Here is a 16934-nt window from a genome sequence, read left to right on the forward strand (position 1 = left end):
TCACATGAAGTGATAAATCAAGCCTGAAAATAGGTACTTGGTTACAAAAAATGTATAGTTGAGAGGTCTGCAAGGAGCTAGTGTGAATATCTGCACTGTGTGATATTCTAATAACCCGAGAACAGTGGTATAGTACAGGAATGTCACTGGAATGGGGAGAACAAGAGAAGAAAAATACATATCACATGCTAACCCACTGTCTTAAAACAGCTGGAAAAGCCACACAACTCAGCAAATTCTGGGTGTAGTGTTCAGAAAAGTGAAAACGTTCTGAAGAACAAAATTAAATGAATGCAGATCAAATTAAATAAGTTGCTAACATGACACACAAAAAGAAATATATTATACCTTAAGTTTAAGTAGATGCATTTTTGCAAGTGTTTCAAACATCCCATATGCTGCTTGTATGTTAGTGTGTGCTTGTGTGTGTGTGTGTGTGTGTGTGTGTGTGTGTGTGTGTGTGTGTGTGTGTGTGTGTTAAACATGTCTAGAGACACTACCAGAGGCTAAGGTGTAATCAGATTTTGGCATCTGGTCACTATTTCTCAGCAGTCATGTTGTTCTTGTTGTTGTCTTTCGGCTTTTAGTTAGGGGTCACCACAGTGGAACTCCGGTCCACTAATGATTGGCAGTAGATTTTCACGAACGCCGAGGTGCCAGCAAGACGTCCAACCTTCAACAAAGGCACGCCCTTTTACGCATGTTTCCCCAACCGTGGGGAGGACATGCAGACTCCACAGAGAAGACACTCCCTGCACTCCAGCTGAGAACTGAACGGAAGAACCTCTTGCGGTGAGGCAACAATGCTACCACTGCACCACCACGGAAGTCCTATTTCTCAGCAGTCATGTAAACCTGTTAAATACATATTCAACTGGACATCCTTCTGAATGTGTATAATTTTCCACATGACTCCATCACTTTCAGAGAAGCAACATTTTGTTCCAGAATAACTTATGACCTTCTTTTTGCATGACTTACAAATACACCCTCTCAGAAGAAGGGAAATATAGAAGAAGCAAAAAATAGTAGAAATGAAAATAAAGGAAAAGTTAGAGTAGGAAAACAAAGAAATATTGAGGCAGAATGCTTCAGCATCAGACATTTATAAATGAAATGCAACATCCTCAATCTGTGTTATTGGAAGTTTTCTTTAACAAATGCATATACCATTCAAATGTAGTAATGAAGTGTGATCATTCAAGTTTAACATCTGGGACAAGATTTAATGCATCTTTACCTTGAGAGACGGCAGGGGTCACACACCCAGCCCTGCTCCCTTTTGTTGTACTTGCTGCATGATTTGCAGGTGTAGAAGTGGCAGTCCACACACTGGCGTTTACTGTTCACCAGGAACTTGAATGGCTGCAGACAATGAACACAGTTCGTCTCATTCAAGTTGGCTTGACCTAACAGCAGCTCTCTCTTAGTGCCTTCTTTCTCAAGCTTGCATTTAAGCTCCCTGGAAAGTAAGAACAAAACATTAATATGCATGCAAAGAAAAATGTGAACTTTTATCTGTTATTACAACAACAACAGGCCATGATACAAAAGTATTTCTGTACCACCCGGATGAACAATGGGGAAGGATCGGTGTGTTTAGGAGTACTCCAGATTTTAGATACATCACTGTGGTACATGGTACCACAAACAAACACATTTCTAGATGATTTGTTTTCAGTTGCACAGCAGCCTATTTTGTAAGTCCTTATTTAATGCTAGATTATACACTGATGAAACAGGAAGATGTTTAAAGGCACTTAAATAGTTAGTCATACGGTGGTATGTTTTGTAAACTAAAATAGAATTTGGGGTTGAGATCCACTTTTTATGGCAAGACATTCTTCATTCTGACTTAGTAATTTAGATATTTGTAAAAAAATAAATAAAAATGTAAACTCAGCAATTCAGCAAAGGTGCACCACAAATGTCAGAGATGTTCAGTGAAATGACAATTTGCTGAATGAAAGTCACGAGACTTGACAAAGATGAAACACCCACAGGAAATATAACGTACTTTGAGGTGTTATGGCCTTTGAATAAGTTATATTTAGTTGGGAATCTTCCCCCAAATGATCAGATCTTGGGGGAAGCAGCCTCACAGGCAGGAGTTGCTTCTTTTACCAAATACTTTGGTTTTGCAAAATGTGGTAGAAAATAATTATCAAAGCTCATAGTACTCCATTCACAGTCTCTTTTTATCCTTTACATTTTCATTAATTGCATGCATCTAATGCAGAGTGACCCAAAAAGGTACAATTATGGAGAAAATGACTAACTGCTGTATTTCTCAGTAGTGTGTACCAATTGCATACATTTTCATTACCTAAGCAAGCATAACATTTTCTGGTAACCACAAAATTAGCTACAGAAGGTTTAGTTTAGCTAAAAGAAAAGCAAAAACAGTGAGCATATCTCTCAACAAACCAAAGATTTGCATCATATTTTTGGTCTGCTTGACATATATTCAGATTTCAAACTTCATATTCTTCAAAAAATGCATGTTAGCAGAAATCCTGATTCATTCAAGTTACTGAAGGTAATTTAGGTGAATGGGAAAAAAAAACTGTCGGCTGAAACCTCCTTCAATGAACAACTCAACAATTTTGTTTTTGCAGGGGGGCAAGCCCCCAGCATCCTCCAGAGCTTATATATACCAACTCTGAGGTCACACAACAGTAGAAAAAAATCAAACTACACTGTCTAAGAAAGTAATTTTGGGAAACAGCATTCCCTCTTTTTGGTTTTGCTGAAATTACGTTTGATAACACAATGCTCCCCCCAAATTCTGTTATTCTAGCAACTTTCTAAGTTTATAAGAGCATTATTTAAAAACTGTCCCCATTTTGAGGCCTTTGTCCCTCCTATTATTTTATGCTTTCTCCAGATTTCTTGAACTAAGAGGTTAAGAGATATCACAGAGTCCATATCTGCCATCAAGAAATCTAAAACACTACCGTGACAGTTCTTAAAGATAACCAAACAATCAGCACACTTAATGCCTTCAGATAAATAATCCCCAGGATTTACTAATCTTCCGTGTAAGACTAGATTAGTCTTACACAGAAATGCCATTCTAAGAGTATGATGGCAGCGTGCCATGCATATTAATGAGGGCGCGCTGCCTCAACTCTAAAGCTTACATGGAGCGTGGACAAGTGTAGGGGGCATGTCAGACTGCCGAGCAGTCCAAAAATCCACGCCCCTGCACTGTCAAAACCCAAGAAATGTCGAGTTACATGAGCGAGTCCACTCACGTGTGTACATTGTAACACTACACTCCCCCATAAGTTAAACCTCGTACAAATTTAAAAAGTAAAAGAAATTTTTTTGTTTGTTTTATTTCTGATATAGCTGCCCGTATTTGCATGTGTTTGCACGGGATTGCCCATTGCTTAGCTACAGTTAGCAGCTTAGACACTGAAGAGGATAATAAGAAAAAAATATGCAAATTAAGCAAAATAGTGATAGCGTAGTGGTTAGAGCCTTCACACAAAGAGGAGGCATTCCCGGTTCGAGTCCCACTACTGCACGTTCCATTTTCTGTTGGGAATCTGTATACAAAATATTTCCTGACATTTATTATGTATAAGTTTTTAAAAAGCATTCAAATGTTATATGTAGTAGTGAACGAATTATATATATATATATATATATATATATATATATATATATATATATAAAGGTGAAATGGTTATGCATTCTGAGGCATGAGTAACTTATTTTAAGCAATATAAAGCACTGCTAAGCACATTTTAGCAGTAGATAGCATATTTAAAACCAATTGCTCATAGCTGAGCACCATGTTAACAAGCATAATGTATTTCTGCATAGCTGCGCACCGCGCTAACCAACGCAAATACAATGTATTTGCGCGTAGCTGTGCACCGCGCTAACCAGCGCAACACTGGGCAACGTCAGGCAACGTTGGGCAATGTCGAGCAACGTTGGGCAAAGTCGAGCAAAGTCGGCTAAACATGGCCACACCTCCTTTACTGTACCTTAACCATTCAGGTGTGGCCAGTAGGAAAATAAAAAGCAGTGATAGGGCTCAAACTCAGGATAATGTGCACTATAGTCACAGTACATAACCACTAAGCCATAACAGCATTTCATAACCATGCACTTTCAACAGCCACATATCTATCAAAGGAATATTAAACATTGCCAACATCAGCTAAGCAGGTGTGCCTTCAGCTGAGTTTTTTCAAAACTGGCCAATCAGAAATAAGTGCGGGAAATGAGGCATATTTAAGCTCCACAGGTGGGAATAGTTGCCATAACTGGTTGTAGTTCCCTTCTGCATTCAGTATGGCCGGTGCTGGAGAAGGCACTCGATTTCAAGTGCAATGCTGGGGCATTGAGGAGACCAAAGTAACGGTTTGGCTCCTTGTCCGGAATCATGAGGAAAGACTCCTGTGGGGCCAGTACCAGGGCACCCAATATAAAACGGAGGCCTGGAACAGTCTTGCTCATGATCTCACCAGTGCCACTGGCGTTCCTCGGACTGGTGAGCAGGTCAGGCACCATTATTCTGACCTGAAGCGACGTAAGGAGGATCAAATGGACCAGTGGATCCAGGAGTCATGTGCGATGCTTAATGCCCCAGTACTGAGTAAGTAGCCATTGTATTAAGTAGTTAAGAATTGCTATGCTTGTCTATACTATGAATAGGTATGTCTCAATATCACTGCATTTACTTCACAGCTGCAGGTGTCCGGGCTATGAATCAGCAAGCCCATGAAGATAGGTTGCAAAGGCTGCGTTATCAGGCAGGTTAGTAATTATTCTGCATGTACTGTTATATAAAATAAATGAGAGAGCCTTCAAAAAGTGTTTTAACCCAATAAATAAAGGTGTAATAATCCTTAAATAAATGTATAATTCCTGGAGTGCGTCTGTGTCATTTTCTTTGATATGTTGTTGTACTGTTGCATTTTACAAATAGTACTGTTGTATTAAGCAGTGTTAACCCACACTTGGGTAGGCCCATATAACATGGATGAAGGGAGTGTCATTAGCTTTTATGCATATATACAGTCCTCAACTGTTGGTTCATGCCCAGCATGTACAGGTTAATCTGGCACATGAGTAGCTTGGTATTGTGTTCCTCAGAAATGTCAGTGTGCTGCCAGAAATGTAGGGAGCTGTTAATATATAACTGATACTTTCACCTAAACATATCTAGATAATTATATGAAAGTACAGCTGTCAGTGTACCATCTTAGCAGTAGTGTGTGTGAGCAACTCTCAAAATATGTAGCAGTAACATCTGCATCTTGGACAGTTTGTATGTAGGATACAGCTCATGTATATAATGATCTAGCAAAATCCAATTGCACAATATAAGGACATTGGGTAGTGTAATAATATATGTAAGGGACATATAACTGCAGTTAATAGGAATGTAGTGAAAACTAGAAGGATATATAAGTTGTTAATTGAGCTATCCTTTTCCACCCTACTGTATGTGCATAAAAAAATGCAATTCCACACCTCAATCGGTATGTCTAATCTCAAAACATTTGTTGGGACATATGTCCTATTGGTTTATAAATATTTGAATTTATTTCTATGCATGTGCCCTGTTAAAATACCACAATATTGATGGCCTGTTGCCATCAATTCAACCTGCATGCTGTTGTAATGTCCTCTATTGTTCTATACATGCATGTGTTATGCTTGCTTTTCAACTGTTGAAAATCTGGTGTGTTGGGTTAATGGGAATACTTCTGCATGCTGTTATAACTAATTGGGAATGCTGTTGACTGTTACTAACCCATATCTTTATTAAACCCTCCAAAACATAGTTCGTATGGGAAGGCCGGTCCCAGCAGACCCACGTGTCCCACCTCAGCTGGCCATGGCACCTGGCACCAGCAGGGCTGGTGCCCAGCCTGGGTCCTCCTCCTCTGTTGGCCCTGTGCCATCTTCAGGTGGAAGCACTGCAGAGGATGGGGCTCGGCCCCTGTGCAAGCATGGGTGGAGCAAGGCCACCTATCACCCTTCAAACGGTCTGGGCTGTGATCCGTAGAGAGATTGAAAGTTCTGTTGCAGAACCTCTATGCCAGCTTGAGGTACGAGTGGCGCAACTCCCGGGTCAGCCTGCCCCTCCTGCACAGCCCCCAGCACAGCCACCCTCTGGGCTGTGAAGGTACAGTGGTGACTGCCCGTGGGTGGGGACCTCAGTCCCACTGTTTCCATCTGTGGGCTCATGGGCTTGCGATTTCCAAACATCCGTCCCCGTCAAAGGTGTTCACCCACCACATGTGTCATATACCACCCCTGTATGCATCTTGTTTGTCTTGTCTGTTTACCTCCCCAACCTACCTCCCCAAATATACCTACTTCCCCTACTCCACATTCCACTCTCACTTGAAAAAAAAAGGGCAATATGCTCCCAAAAAAAAAATTACGCCCCATACATAGCTGCCCATTTTGCACACATGTCCACTGGACACATAAAATGTAATTTAATTGGCATTACAACATACTTTGTTGTCCTCACCCATCTCTCAGGGGTTGAAGGTTTCATTTCTACCTCCAAATTTATTCCATATGCACAGCTGTTGCTGTTAAAGAAATGGGCAGCTATGGACCTTCCCTACACCCATCCTGCACATCCTGAGCTACTTTCCATGCTGTCTTTCCCTCTTTGTGTCCCTTTTTCACCACTTTCCTATCTCCCCATTTTTCTTTTCTTTCAAAGAAATGAGCGTGGGGTTTAGCAGGAGTAGGCACTATTAAGCAGTAGTTAGCGGGTTTGCGCAAGTGTGTGCTTGTTTGCGCTTAGCTAAGCATCGCTAAGCATCGCGCAAACCCACGCAAACATGCTTACAACAGCTTAAAAGTGCCTTAGTCACTCTGTATGTGAGGGCCCTTGTTCTGCTCTGGAGCAAAATAAAACACCTCTCTCAGTCTCGAACCCCGGACCTTGTACACACTATACAACATGAAGTACCATTAAGCCACAGTAGATATACAAGTTGGTGCTGAAATAAATATATCATGCATCAGAATGAGTGAATGTAAAGGAAAAATAGGAATGCCATACCACACAACTTGTTCTGTGGATCTTTACCAACAGTTGTGGGATTACATTACATGACTGTGATAAGAGAATCAGCCATTCTAGCAGGAAATACTGTTACACCATCACTTTACAACCCCACACAGTATCACAGCAGGACAAACACTGGCATATCTGTTTAGGGCAGAGACCATACATCACAACTGTCCCTAATTTTCAGGAATGTCCCTGATTTTGACACAAATTTTAGCTCTGTCCCTCTGAATCCCTCCTAAAACTACTGACTTTGGCCAGAAAGGTGGTGAATTACACTTAATGAATAATGACAATAATTATGAGTTAGACACTTCTTTTACTTCAGAAAAGGTGTATTAATTCATATGCTCTGATTCTCTCAGTGTTTCAACTTAATGGCACTAACATTTTAAAGGTGTCCCTGACTTTTTCTTTACTTTTCTCTGAGTCTGTTCAAATATGTACCTGAGTGTTTGAGAGGTCTGGCAGAGGCAGAAACACAGAGGCATATCAGCCTTTCTGCTGTTACACACTGTGCAAATAGCTTTGGAAGGAGTTTTGGAAGCATACCCTTATGTAGGAATGCAACACTGAAATACAAATGGATGTAGCCATGTACTGGAAGCAACCAACTGTAAGAATGCCACTGCTCTATTGCTGAAAAGACCTGTGTGGTGCACAGACAAAAAATAACAGGCTATTCTCTGACTACTTGCCTTGATAAACTAACATGTACACAGCAACCTTGTAAGTCCAGCAAGATAAAATCCACACAATAATACTTATGCTCTCTGTACTTCTGCACCCCTACCCAAATGTAGAATATACCTGTGTGTGCAGGGTCTACCAAGGATGTAGGTAAGCATACTCACAGTACTGACATGTGTCCAGTTTTTCTGAGCAGCTTGTGCTAATGTCAACACTAAAAAAACACAAGCTGTTTAGAACTGAGTAAATGAATATTCACAGTATAGCAGTTCACAAACAATTCTTGTGCCAAAGGAATACATCTCAATAACTAGCTTTGTATGGCAGTTAATTGTAAATGATGAAAAGAAAGTACATCTTTCCATGTATCTTAGGGTAGCATTTTGAGGGGTGAGTACATTTCTACACTGACAAGTGGATACTGGAAGCAGCAACATTAGGTCTGAGTACAAAATGTACACCCCTGGCTTCTGATATAAGAACTATACCAAACTTCTGTCTTAAACAATGATGTCCACAGCAGAAAAGGATGATCTCCATCTTGGAAAGCTGAAAGGGCCACGCCTACCTGAGTTAGCAATTTATAGTACTGGGTTGCTATAACAGTGATTACTGCAATTGCTACACAGCAGGCTGCATGCAATTAGCAAGTGGTGGCCACTAATTGGTGCAGAGGCCATCACATGCTCATGTGCAAATACCTACAAAAGCAGGCTGCAATCTCTGCCAACAAACTCAATCACTCTATTGCAGAGAATGACAGAGAGAGAGAGAGAGACAGAGAGACACAGAGAAAAGAAAAAGGAATATTACCAAATCATACAAAGGTCAGGTATGTGACACATATGTATTTACTGGCATGTAGTAGAAATAGTCTACATAATGTGAAACATTCATATGTGGCAGCAGTACTTATTTATGCACAGATGTTCTGCTTAACTACTGCTATGGACAATACAGTGTGTACCTGTGGGCAGTGGGACACACCTGTGAAATGTGTAGCTCAGCATTAAATGTCAAAGATCTGATCCATGTTATCTGTGTTCTGTACAGTAGTGTGGCCAATGGCTGTTGGGGGGATTAGCACTGACATTATATAAACATGGGTGTGGCAGAACAACACAATCATGATAGTCATATTAAAGTGTAGCTTAGCATTGGTAACTGCTAATAGCAGTTTAGTATGCTTATCTAGCATTTGTAGCCATATATACCCCCTAATGTTAGTTTGTGTTCATATGTGATACCTGTTTGTATTGCAGCAAGGCCCAACAGTTCAGCTGTGAGGTCCAGGGACTTACAACAGTGTGGACCTTGTGTGTATGACACACACATACGGAGAAATATATATGTATCATATATATTCACATCTGTATATGTGCATAGAGCAGGGGACATATTGCAACTGTTTGTAGAGGGTGGAGATATATATGTTGGTGAAGGTTAGTATGCGCATATTTGTATGTAGGTTTTAGTGTGTGACAAACAAGACAGCATACAGTGCTGGTATATGACATGTGGTGGTTAAACACTGTGGGTGGTTTGTTCAGTTTGCAATGTTGAAGCCTATAGCCACCTGGGCTGTGAACACCTTTAATGCATTTATCCCCAGACTGTGTGATTTTATTACATTACTGTACACCTCACATCCTTTGTATAATTGATATTCTCACTATGAAAGGTGAAATGTATATGTGCCTACACATATATGTATATGTACACCAATGCATGTGTATATGTATATAAAAAGTAATTCCACAGAGGCAGACGCTCGACCAAACAGCACTTTATTGCACAAAGATACACCGGTTCTCCACTACTGACCTAGGTTTCATCACAAAAGACTTCTTCAGAGTGTGTTGAACCAGGTTTAAATACACACAATCAATTAAAAAGCTACTACGTAATTAAAATTCCAATCAATTAAACAATAACAGTTGTTAAAAACATTTGCAAAAAACAGAATTCTACCCCACCCTTTAAAAACCAAGGTAAATGTGAATAACTCACAACCGTTTTAACCTCTGTAAAATGTGTGTACACATAAATGCATAGTTACATAAATCAACCAACACAAAAACAACCACATTATGCGTTTAAATTGCAATGAAAATGTATATATATATAAGAAAATAATAAAGGAAATAAAAAAGGAAATGATAAAGGAAGGTATGATGAATAATGGTGAATCTTTATAAATATGCATATGTATCTAGATGTTTTTATGCATATTCCCTAATATACAAATATACAACATCTGTCAGGGCATATTAACCCAAAATATGCCTTAACCTCAAAAATGGCTTTATAGATGTAAACTCATTCAATCCCGGGTATGAATATGCATTTAACCTGAACTGCCATTTTAATTCACATACATCTAAATGATAATCAGTAATCCTACCCTATGGATCTTTAACTAGTTGTTGTATGACACAAAACTGAAAACTGTGATCATTCTATGCTATAATATGTCTGGCCAATGCATTAGTGGGTTTCTTGTGCTGAATATCCAAAATATGTTCTCTAATTCTCTCTCTGAAACGCCTACAAGTCTTTCCCACATAAAAAGCAGTGCATGCCTGACATTTAGCAAGATAAACCACATTAACAGAAAAACAATCATAATGCCCCAAAATGTTAATGGGTATATTATTGATCACAATTCTATTCCCTGTGGGCATCACCTGCCTACAAGTCAAACACCTTCCACATTTAAAATTCCCCTTAATTTTATTACTTACATTATCATATATATATATATATATATATATATATATATATATATATATATATATATATATATATATACTCATACACACCTACATCTATTTGTTGCAAAAGATTCTCTGTACTGTTAACTGACTGTGATGGTCAATGTGTTTGTGCATACATCAAAGATATGTATCTGTGGGATAGCTTACTGGGAAACTGTTTATGTCATGGTATTATGGGTCCTTGATTTGAACCTAGCAAAAGCTGTATATTCTGTTGCTAGGCAGAAAAAGTGCTATTGCATACAGTGTGATTAAGTCCCTTGGTTTTAACTAGGGTGTGTCATTGGAGGCTAAAGCACTACATCTATGATTATTGATTGGTACTGATGTTGAATCCAAATCCTGTGTGTACTGTAGTACTACTTGAAGCTCTGGGCCTGTACAGCAAAGTATGGTGTATGTCCACATTGCTTGCATCCATTGTTTTGTGTGGTCCCTGTATTCATCACAGATTACATTTCTCAAGATTAAGGTTGTGTAAGTACTGACACACAGTACTGTATAGGACACAATGAAAGCTTATCTGGGTTGTCATACCTTTGTGTCCTGTAATTATGTCTGATGTTTGTGTGGGTATGTCTGTAATATGTCCTTTGACATATGTGTGGTAAAACATATAACTGCATATCTAGCAATATTCATAGTGTACTACAGCAGTATGCAACCTATATTCCCAGTTGTGCACATATTTTGGACACTGGTTTGCCATTAACAAGTTGTGTGGTATAATAGTAATACATTTACTGGACCTTACACTCATTGTAATGGATGATATATTTCTTTACACATCAGCTTGATTATATCTGCTGTGGCTAGGTGGTTCATCGTGTTGCATACAGTGTGCCAGGTACTCTTGTATAGTCTTACATTATGATTTTATTTTGTTGCTGTGCAGAACATGGTTCATTAGACTGAGAGTGAGCCAGGCCCATCCAAGCAGTTGTGGGGTGAGCAGTGATAAGTGGCAGTTAAAGTGTTTCACTCTCGGTTAGCTAATAGGTTGCTATATATGGCAGTTCAGTGATATCTGTACTGTATAGTGTTAAATGTGCCATATGACTTGCTCAGACATATTTTCATATTTATGTCTTCCAGGGATCATGGCACATCACAGGAACCCCAGTTACAGTAGTGCTGAAGATGACATAATTACTACCAGTATGATTCAGCACTACAGTCTCATGCTTCACGAACCAGCCAGGACCAGCAAGAGCAGACTGCAATGTGACAAGATGTTGTCCGCAAGGTAAATGAAGTAGGCCTGCATAACCAGACATATGAGCAGGTACACCACCACTGCAGTGATCTTCTCAGACATGTCCGTCAGCATGCTGCTGATGTGCGGAGACAACAGCTTGCAACAGGAGGTGGTGTTAATATCCATCCCCTCTCACCAGAGTGAAGGAGCTGCTCCTGAGCCTGGTGGTACCTGCCCAACAACAACAGCAGCAGACATACACCATGATGGAGGTTGGAGCCACCCAGTAAGCACACATGGAGCATGCAGGTAACATGGCATATCTGTAGACTACTGTTATCTGTATTGGTAGATCATGCATATGTGAGATGTGGAGTATGTCGTTAAAAGATGTGATGCCAGTTGTTGTGCAATACTGATCATTTGGAACATAATCTGTAGCCCTGTGAATGTAAACTGTTGTTGTACTGTAAGATTGCAAACACACAGTAGCAATGCCACAATTGTGGCCAATGACAAACTGTCTCATCTCTATATAGGTCCCTCTAGGGTGACATCAAGGCAGCGGACAGATGCTGGTGAGTGTGTTCTACATTTATTATTGTAAATAAAAAGTGCATGTCATAGTTAAGGTGTAGGCCATGTACACATGTAACACACCTACCCATAATGCATGCTGTGCATGTTTGGTGTAAGACCACACACATCTCACTAATGTGATTAGCTGCCTCAAACACATGCAATATCCAGACCATTTCAAATAAATGTGGCTAGGCTGTAGTGACCATTGGATAGGCACAGTTGATACTCAACATGCACATAACATACACATCTATGTCATATACAGAGCATTTTAACATGCTACATATAAAGGATTCCCAAACCCTCTGTAAAGACCCACTCCAGTATCCAAAATGTCTTCCACACATTACACATAATATACCTGAGGGGTAGAGGCCTATCATGGGGCATTTAAACACTCTGCAACACACTACACATTCATGTCAGGGAATGCTCCTTATTGTCCTCCTTACAAACTCATGTAACAACTGGTTGTGAAATGGTGAATGTAGCCAAGGTAGTACAGTTCCGGTACAGCATAAGTAGTGCTGGTTTGGGAAACATTTGTAGCCTTGAGTGACCACATGATGCTTCATGTTGATGGCTTATTGTACTATACCCCATCCAGTTATTCTAACCACAGTACTACACATAGCTTCCATTGCTATACACCTTGCTATACACCTTAATGTTGCGTGAGCACACATATGCACCTCTAAACAATATGCATACCAATCACCATTTGCACAACTGACACATATATGTCTTGTGATGCTATTGAGTGGCTAGGTCATATGACACACATTGGGTATGTGGAGTGTTTAAATATGCAGTTGTGTTTTAGCATGCCATGTCATGGATGACACTGGCATGTCCACAATATGATCTACACTCACCATCAGTACCGTACATTGGGTATGTGGCTGAATGGTATTCTATCAATTATTCATGCACACTGATGATGTTGTGTGAATACTTATCATGCATGTGCTAAAAATGTGTCTACAATTATTTGCTAAGGACACAGAGGCTGTTATCAGCATTGGATACCTATCTGACACACACATACACATCCAACCATGGTATGTACACCTGTTTGTTATGGTGCACAGTACATTGAAGAGTTTTGAATACCTGCACAGCAATGTTTTGTCCATGTATGCATTGTGTTCCAGGGGGAGGTCCATCACCTAATAACAAAACACATGCATCAAAGCCATGCATACTGTTAGTAACAAGGACTGTCTACACTTGCACTGCATGCTGTTGAGCAACACATGTCCTGCATGCTGACATGTGTGATATGACTGTTTTGTTTGTGATACTGTACCCCCCATCACCTGCTATTGTGTATGTTCTGAGATTGCTGGTGTTGTGTGTGTCTGCTTTAAGGAGGAGTGTATTTTTGTGTGTGTGCATGTGTACATGTGCGCATGTGTGCATGTGCGCATGTGTGCATGTGTGCATGTGGTCTGACATCATGTTCAGGTCTTAAAGTGTGATTCCTGTTTTCCTCTCACAGGTGCCGAGGTGGGGCTGGTTCAGTACAGCAGGGAACCTGATGTCACTAAGACAGACAGTGATCATGAGGATAGGTGTGTTGAGGCACAGGCAGGTTTGTCAGGGTCTGTTGTTGGGCCACCAATTGACAGTACACAAGTACCACCCCATCCATGCACACAGTCATACTGCCTGTACATCCATCATCACCATTGCCCTTAGCTGAGGGACAGTGTACGGTTGGCACTGGCCAGGACAGTGTGGTATCTATGACACATGTATCAGGACACAGCAGCCATAGCTAGATGTCTGGAATGGTACCACATAGGCAGATGCCCAGGGGTTCTCGTCAGAGCACTGCTGGTCATCATGCCCCTGGCAGATGTACCACACCTCTTTCTACCACACGCATGCTCCAGGCTGTCATAGAGGCACAGACACAAATGGAGTGGTACACCAGACAGGGACTAAGGGCACAGAGGGCTCATAACACCTCTGTAAATGACAGTGTCCATGACCTAGCAGGTGCCAAACGTAATTACACTGAGGTCATTGATAGATGTTGGGGTGAGACATTGGATGTCCTCCACAATGTCATGTACATGTGTCAGGACAGTGCGGGATGGTTGAGATGTGGACATGGACGTATGCCAGCAACATCAGCAGCAGGAGGTCACCGTGGACATCCAGCAAGTCACAGCCGCTCCCATAGTGCCAGTACCAGCCCCAGCAATGTTGGGGGGGCTGTCCATAGACCATCCTAGAAGACCACATGCACGTGGCTCTGGCCAGTCCCAGCAGGGACATGGATCCAGTGGACATATGTCAAACTCTTCAGATAGTACCCAGTCTGGATTAGTACCTGATACTGTCTGTAGCACCCCTGCCAGGCACAGGTTCTGTATCTGTGGCCAGAGATGGTGATCTGTAAAGCCTGCCATGAACAGTCTATAGCTGTCTCACAAATCCCCATATATGGCAGCCACATGGTGGAACTGTGTGCATGCAGACACACACACAAACCAGAAACCTAGGGCAAACACATACCCGCACACATTACATCAACATTGGCCCATAACAGTACTCATGGCCCTCACATACACACTCACACACACACATGTCAATTATATGGCTCAGTGTAGGCCTCTGGCAAACCAACAACACACCCTGTGCATATGATGAAACCTGTGCCACCTCCTGTCATCTGTAACATTGATGCAGGAACAGGCTAACATGGTGCTGATGCACAGGGTCACTTTAATAAAGTATAGCAATGGCTGAATGTGTAGCATGTTGTCAGCAGTAAAGTGTAATGACATCCTTGAAGGTGTAGCTGAGCAGGCATGATGCATTAAAGCTGTAACTAGCAATGTTGTATTGTTTCCACAAGTGTTTATTCCAATTGTGTTTTTTTTGCCCATGTGCCACTTGGCTGATATGTGTAGCTGTGTCAGCATGTGTTATACAGTGGACAGTAAGTGTGGGGTGTGTGCAGCACAGGTTTACAGGTGTACATTTGTGAACATGGTGGAGGTGCACTGTCTGCATGTACGTGCATATTGGACACATGGGCAGGGTGACATGCCCTGTATTGGCCAGTGTTAACACTCCATACTTTCTGTTGGTGGCCAGTATGCATTGTACTACACACATTTTGGAATTTGAGTACACATGTGTGTGTATGACAAGGGTTGACACTGTGCTGTGGGTGATGCTGTTGTTGCTATCTGTCATTGGTTTGCATTACTAAGGTTAACACTGTCCCAGCTACATAATCCTTTATTAATGCACACTGTTCACCTACAGGGTTGCATGGACTGTGCTATCACAAACACAAGAAATTCTCACTTATACAGTAAAAGTGCATTAGTCTCATGGACCCCTGCCATAAACGAAATATATAATAGAAGGTGTGAAGTTGTACCAAAAAAGAGTTACATACCAAGAAGGGATAACCTCTCTGGTCAGTATCATTGGGAAAATACAGTCCCTCAATAAACATACAAGGCAAGCTTCAAAATACAAAATGGCAAGGATTCCAAAGACAACACTAAAGCTTTCTTCAGTGTTGTTCATAATCTACAGGGGAAATCTCACATCAGGTCACAGTTAATGTACATGGTCACAAAGTACATTTATCTGACTGACATTACCAATTCCTTGTCAGACAGTTTGAATGTGGATTTCACCACCCTGTCATTAGACAAGGGCCACATTTCCAGACCTGAAGAATGTAAAACCTGATGATTCACAGACACTCTAGTTAAAACATCTCTTTAACAAAGTACACACCACACTGGCAATGGTACTGGACAGAGTCCCTGGCTGTGTCATACACAAGCTGACATATGAAGTCACCACTCACCTAAACACTCTGTCCAGATGCAGCCTCTATACAGGTTATATACTTGTGGAATGACACACAGTAATGGTGTTCACAGTCCACAAGGGTTGAGCTACAATGTCTTCTCCTTTTGGATGCTCCCATTAGGGGTCACCACAGTACATCATTTCTTCCTGCCCTCTGCATCTTGTGCTATCACTGATAGAATTTCTTTTTGTTGAAAAAAAGCGCTTTTCAAGGCTCAGAACGCTTCTTCAGACTTCAATAAATCAGTAAAATCTTGTGCTATCACACCATCCACCTGCATGTCCTCTCTCACCACAGCCATAAAACTCATCTTAGGCATTCCTCTTTTCCTGTTACCTGGCGGCTTCATCCTTAGCATCTATTTCACGATATACTCTGCATCCCTCCTCAGCACATGTACAAACCAACTTAATCCTGCCTATCTGGCATGGTCTACTAACCTTCAAACCTGGCCTGACCCTCTAATATACTTATTCTTAAACCTGTCCACCCTCGTCACACTCAGTGCAAATGTTAACATAAATTGATTAAGGGTAGAACTACAAAAGGTCCTGGAAACTCTCACCCTATAAGCCAGACCAATGGTATCTGGAGATGTGTGCTTCATTGTACAGTCATGTTGTACAGCAGGCACATGGACCACATACACTGTAATGCTTACAGATACTGGTGGCTGTTATGTACAGTGGGTGAGATGTGCACCTCATGTCTTTTGTGCCATTGGGATGTGGGCTGGGTGGGACAGTCCTGGATGGCTCCCTGTCATGGTTACCC

General features: G+C 41.1%; 1 protein-coding gene across 2 annotated transcripts in view; it reads right to left on the bottom strand.

Annotated features, from left to right (window-relative positions):
- MLPH (melanophilin) overlaps positions 1 to 16934 on the bottom strand; it is an 872816-nt gene that overhangs the window by 605841 nt on the left and 250041 nt on the right. For both annotated transcript variants that reach the window (XM_044060732.1, XM_044060731.1), the window contains exon 3: positions 1241 to 1462. In XM_044060732.1, coding sequence (XP_043916667.1) covers positions 1241 to 1462 — 222 coding nt within the window. The remainder of the gene's footprint in view (positions 1 to 1240; positions 1463 to 16934) is intronic.

Source organism: Protopterus annectens, chromosome 2.part0 (genome assembly GCF_019279795.1).
Source record: "Protopterus annectens isolate FY-2018-M chromosome 2.part0, PAN1.0, whole genome shotgun sequence".
NCBI classification, from domain to species: domain Eukaryota; kingdom Metazoa; phylum Chordata; order Ceratodontiformes; family Protopteridae; genus Protopterus; species Protopterus annectens.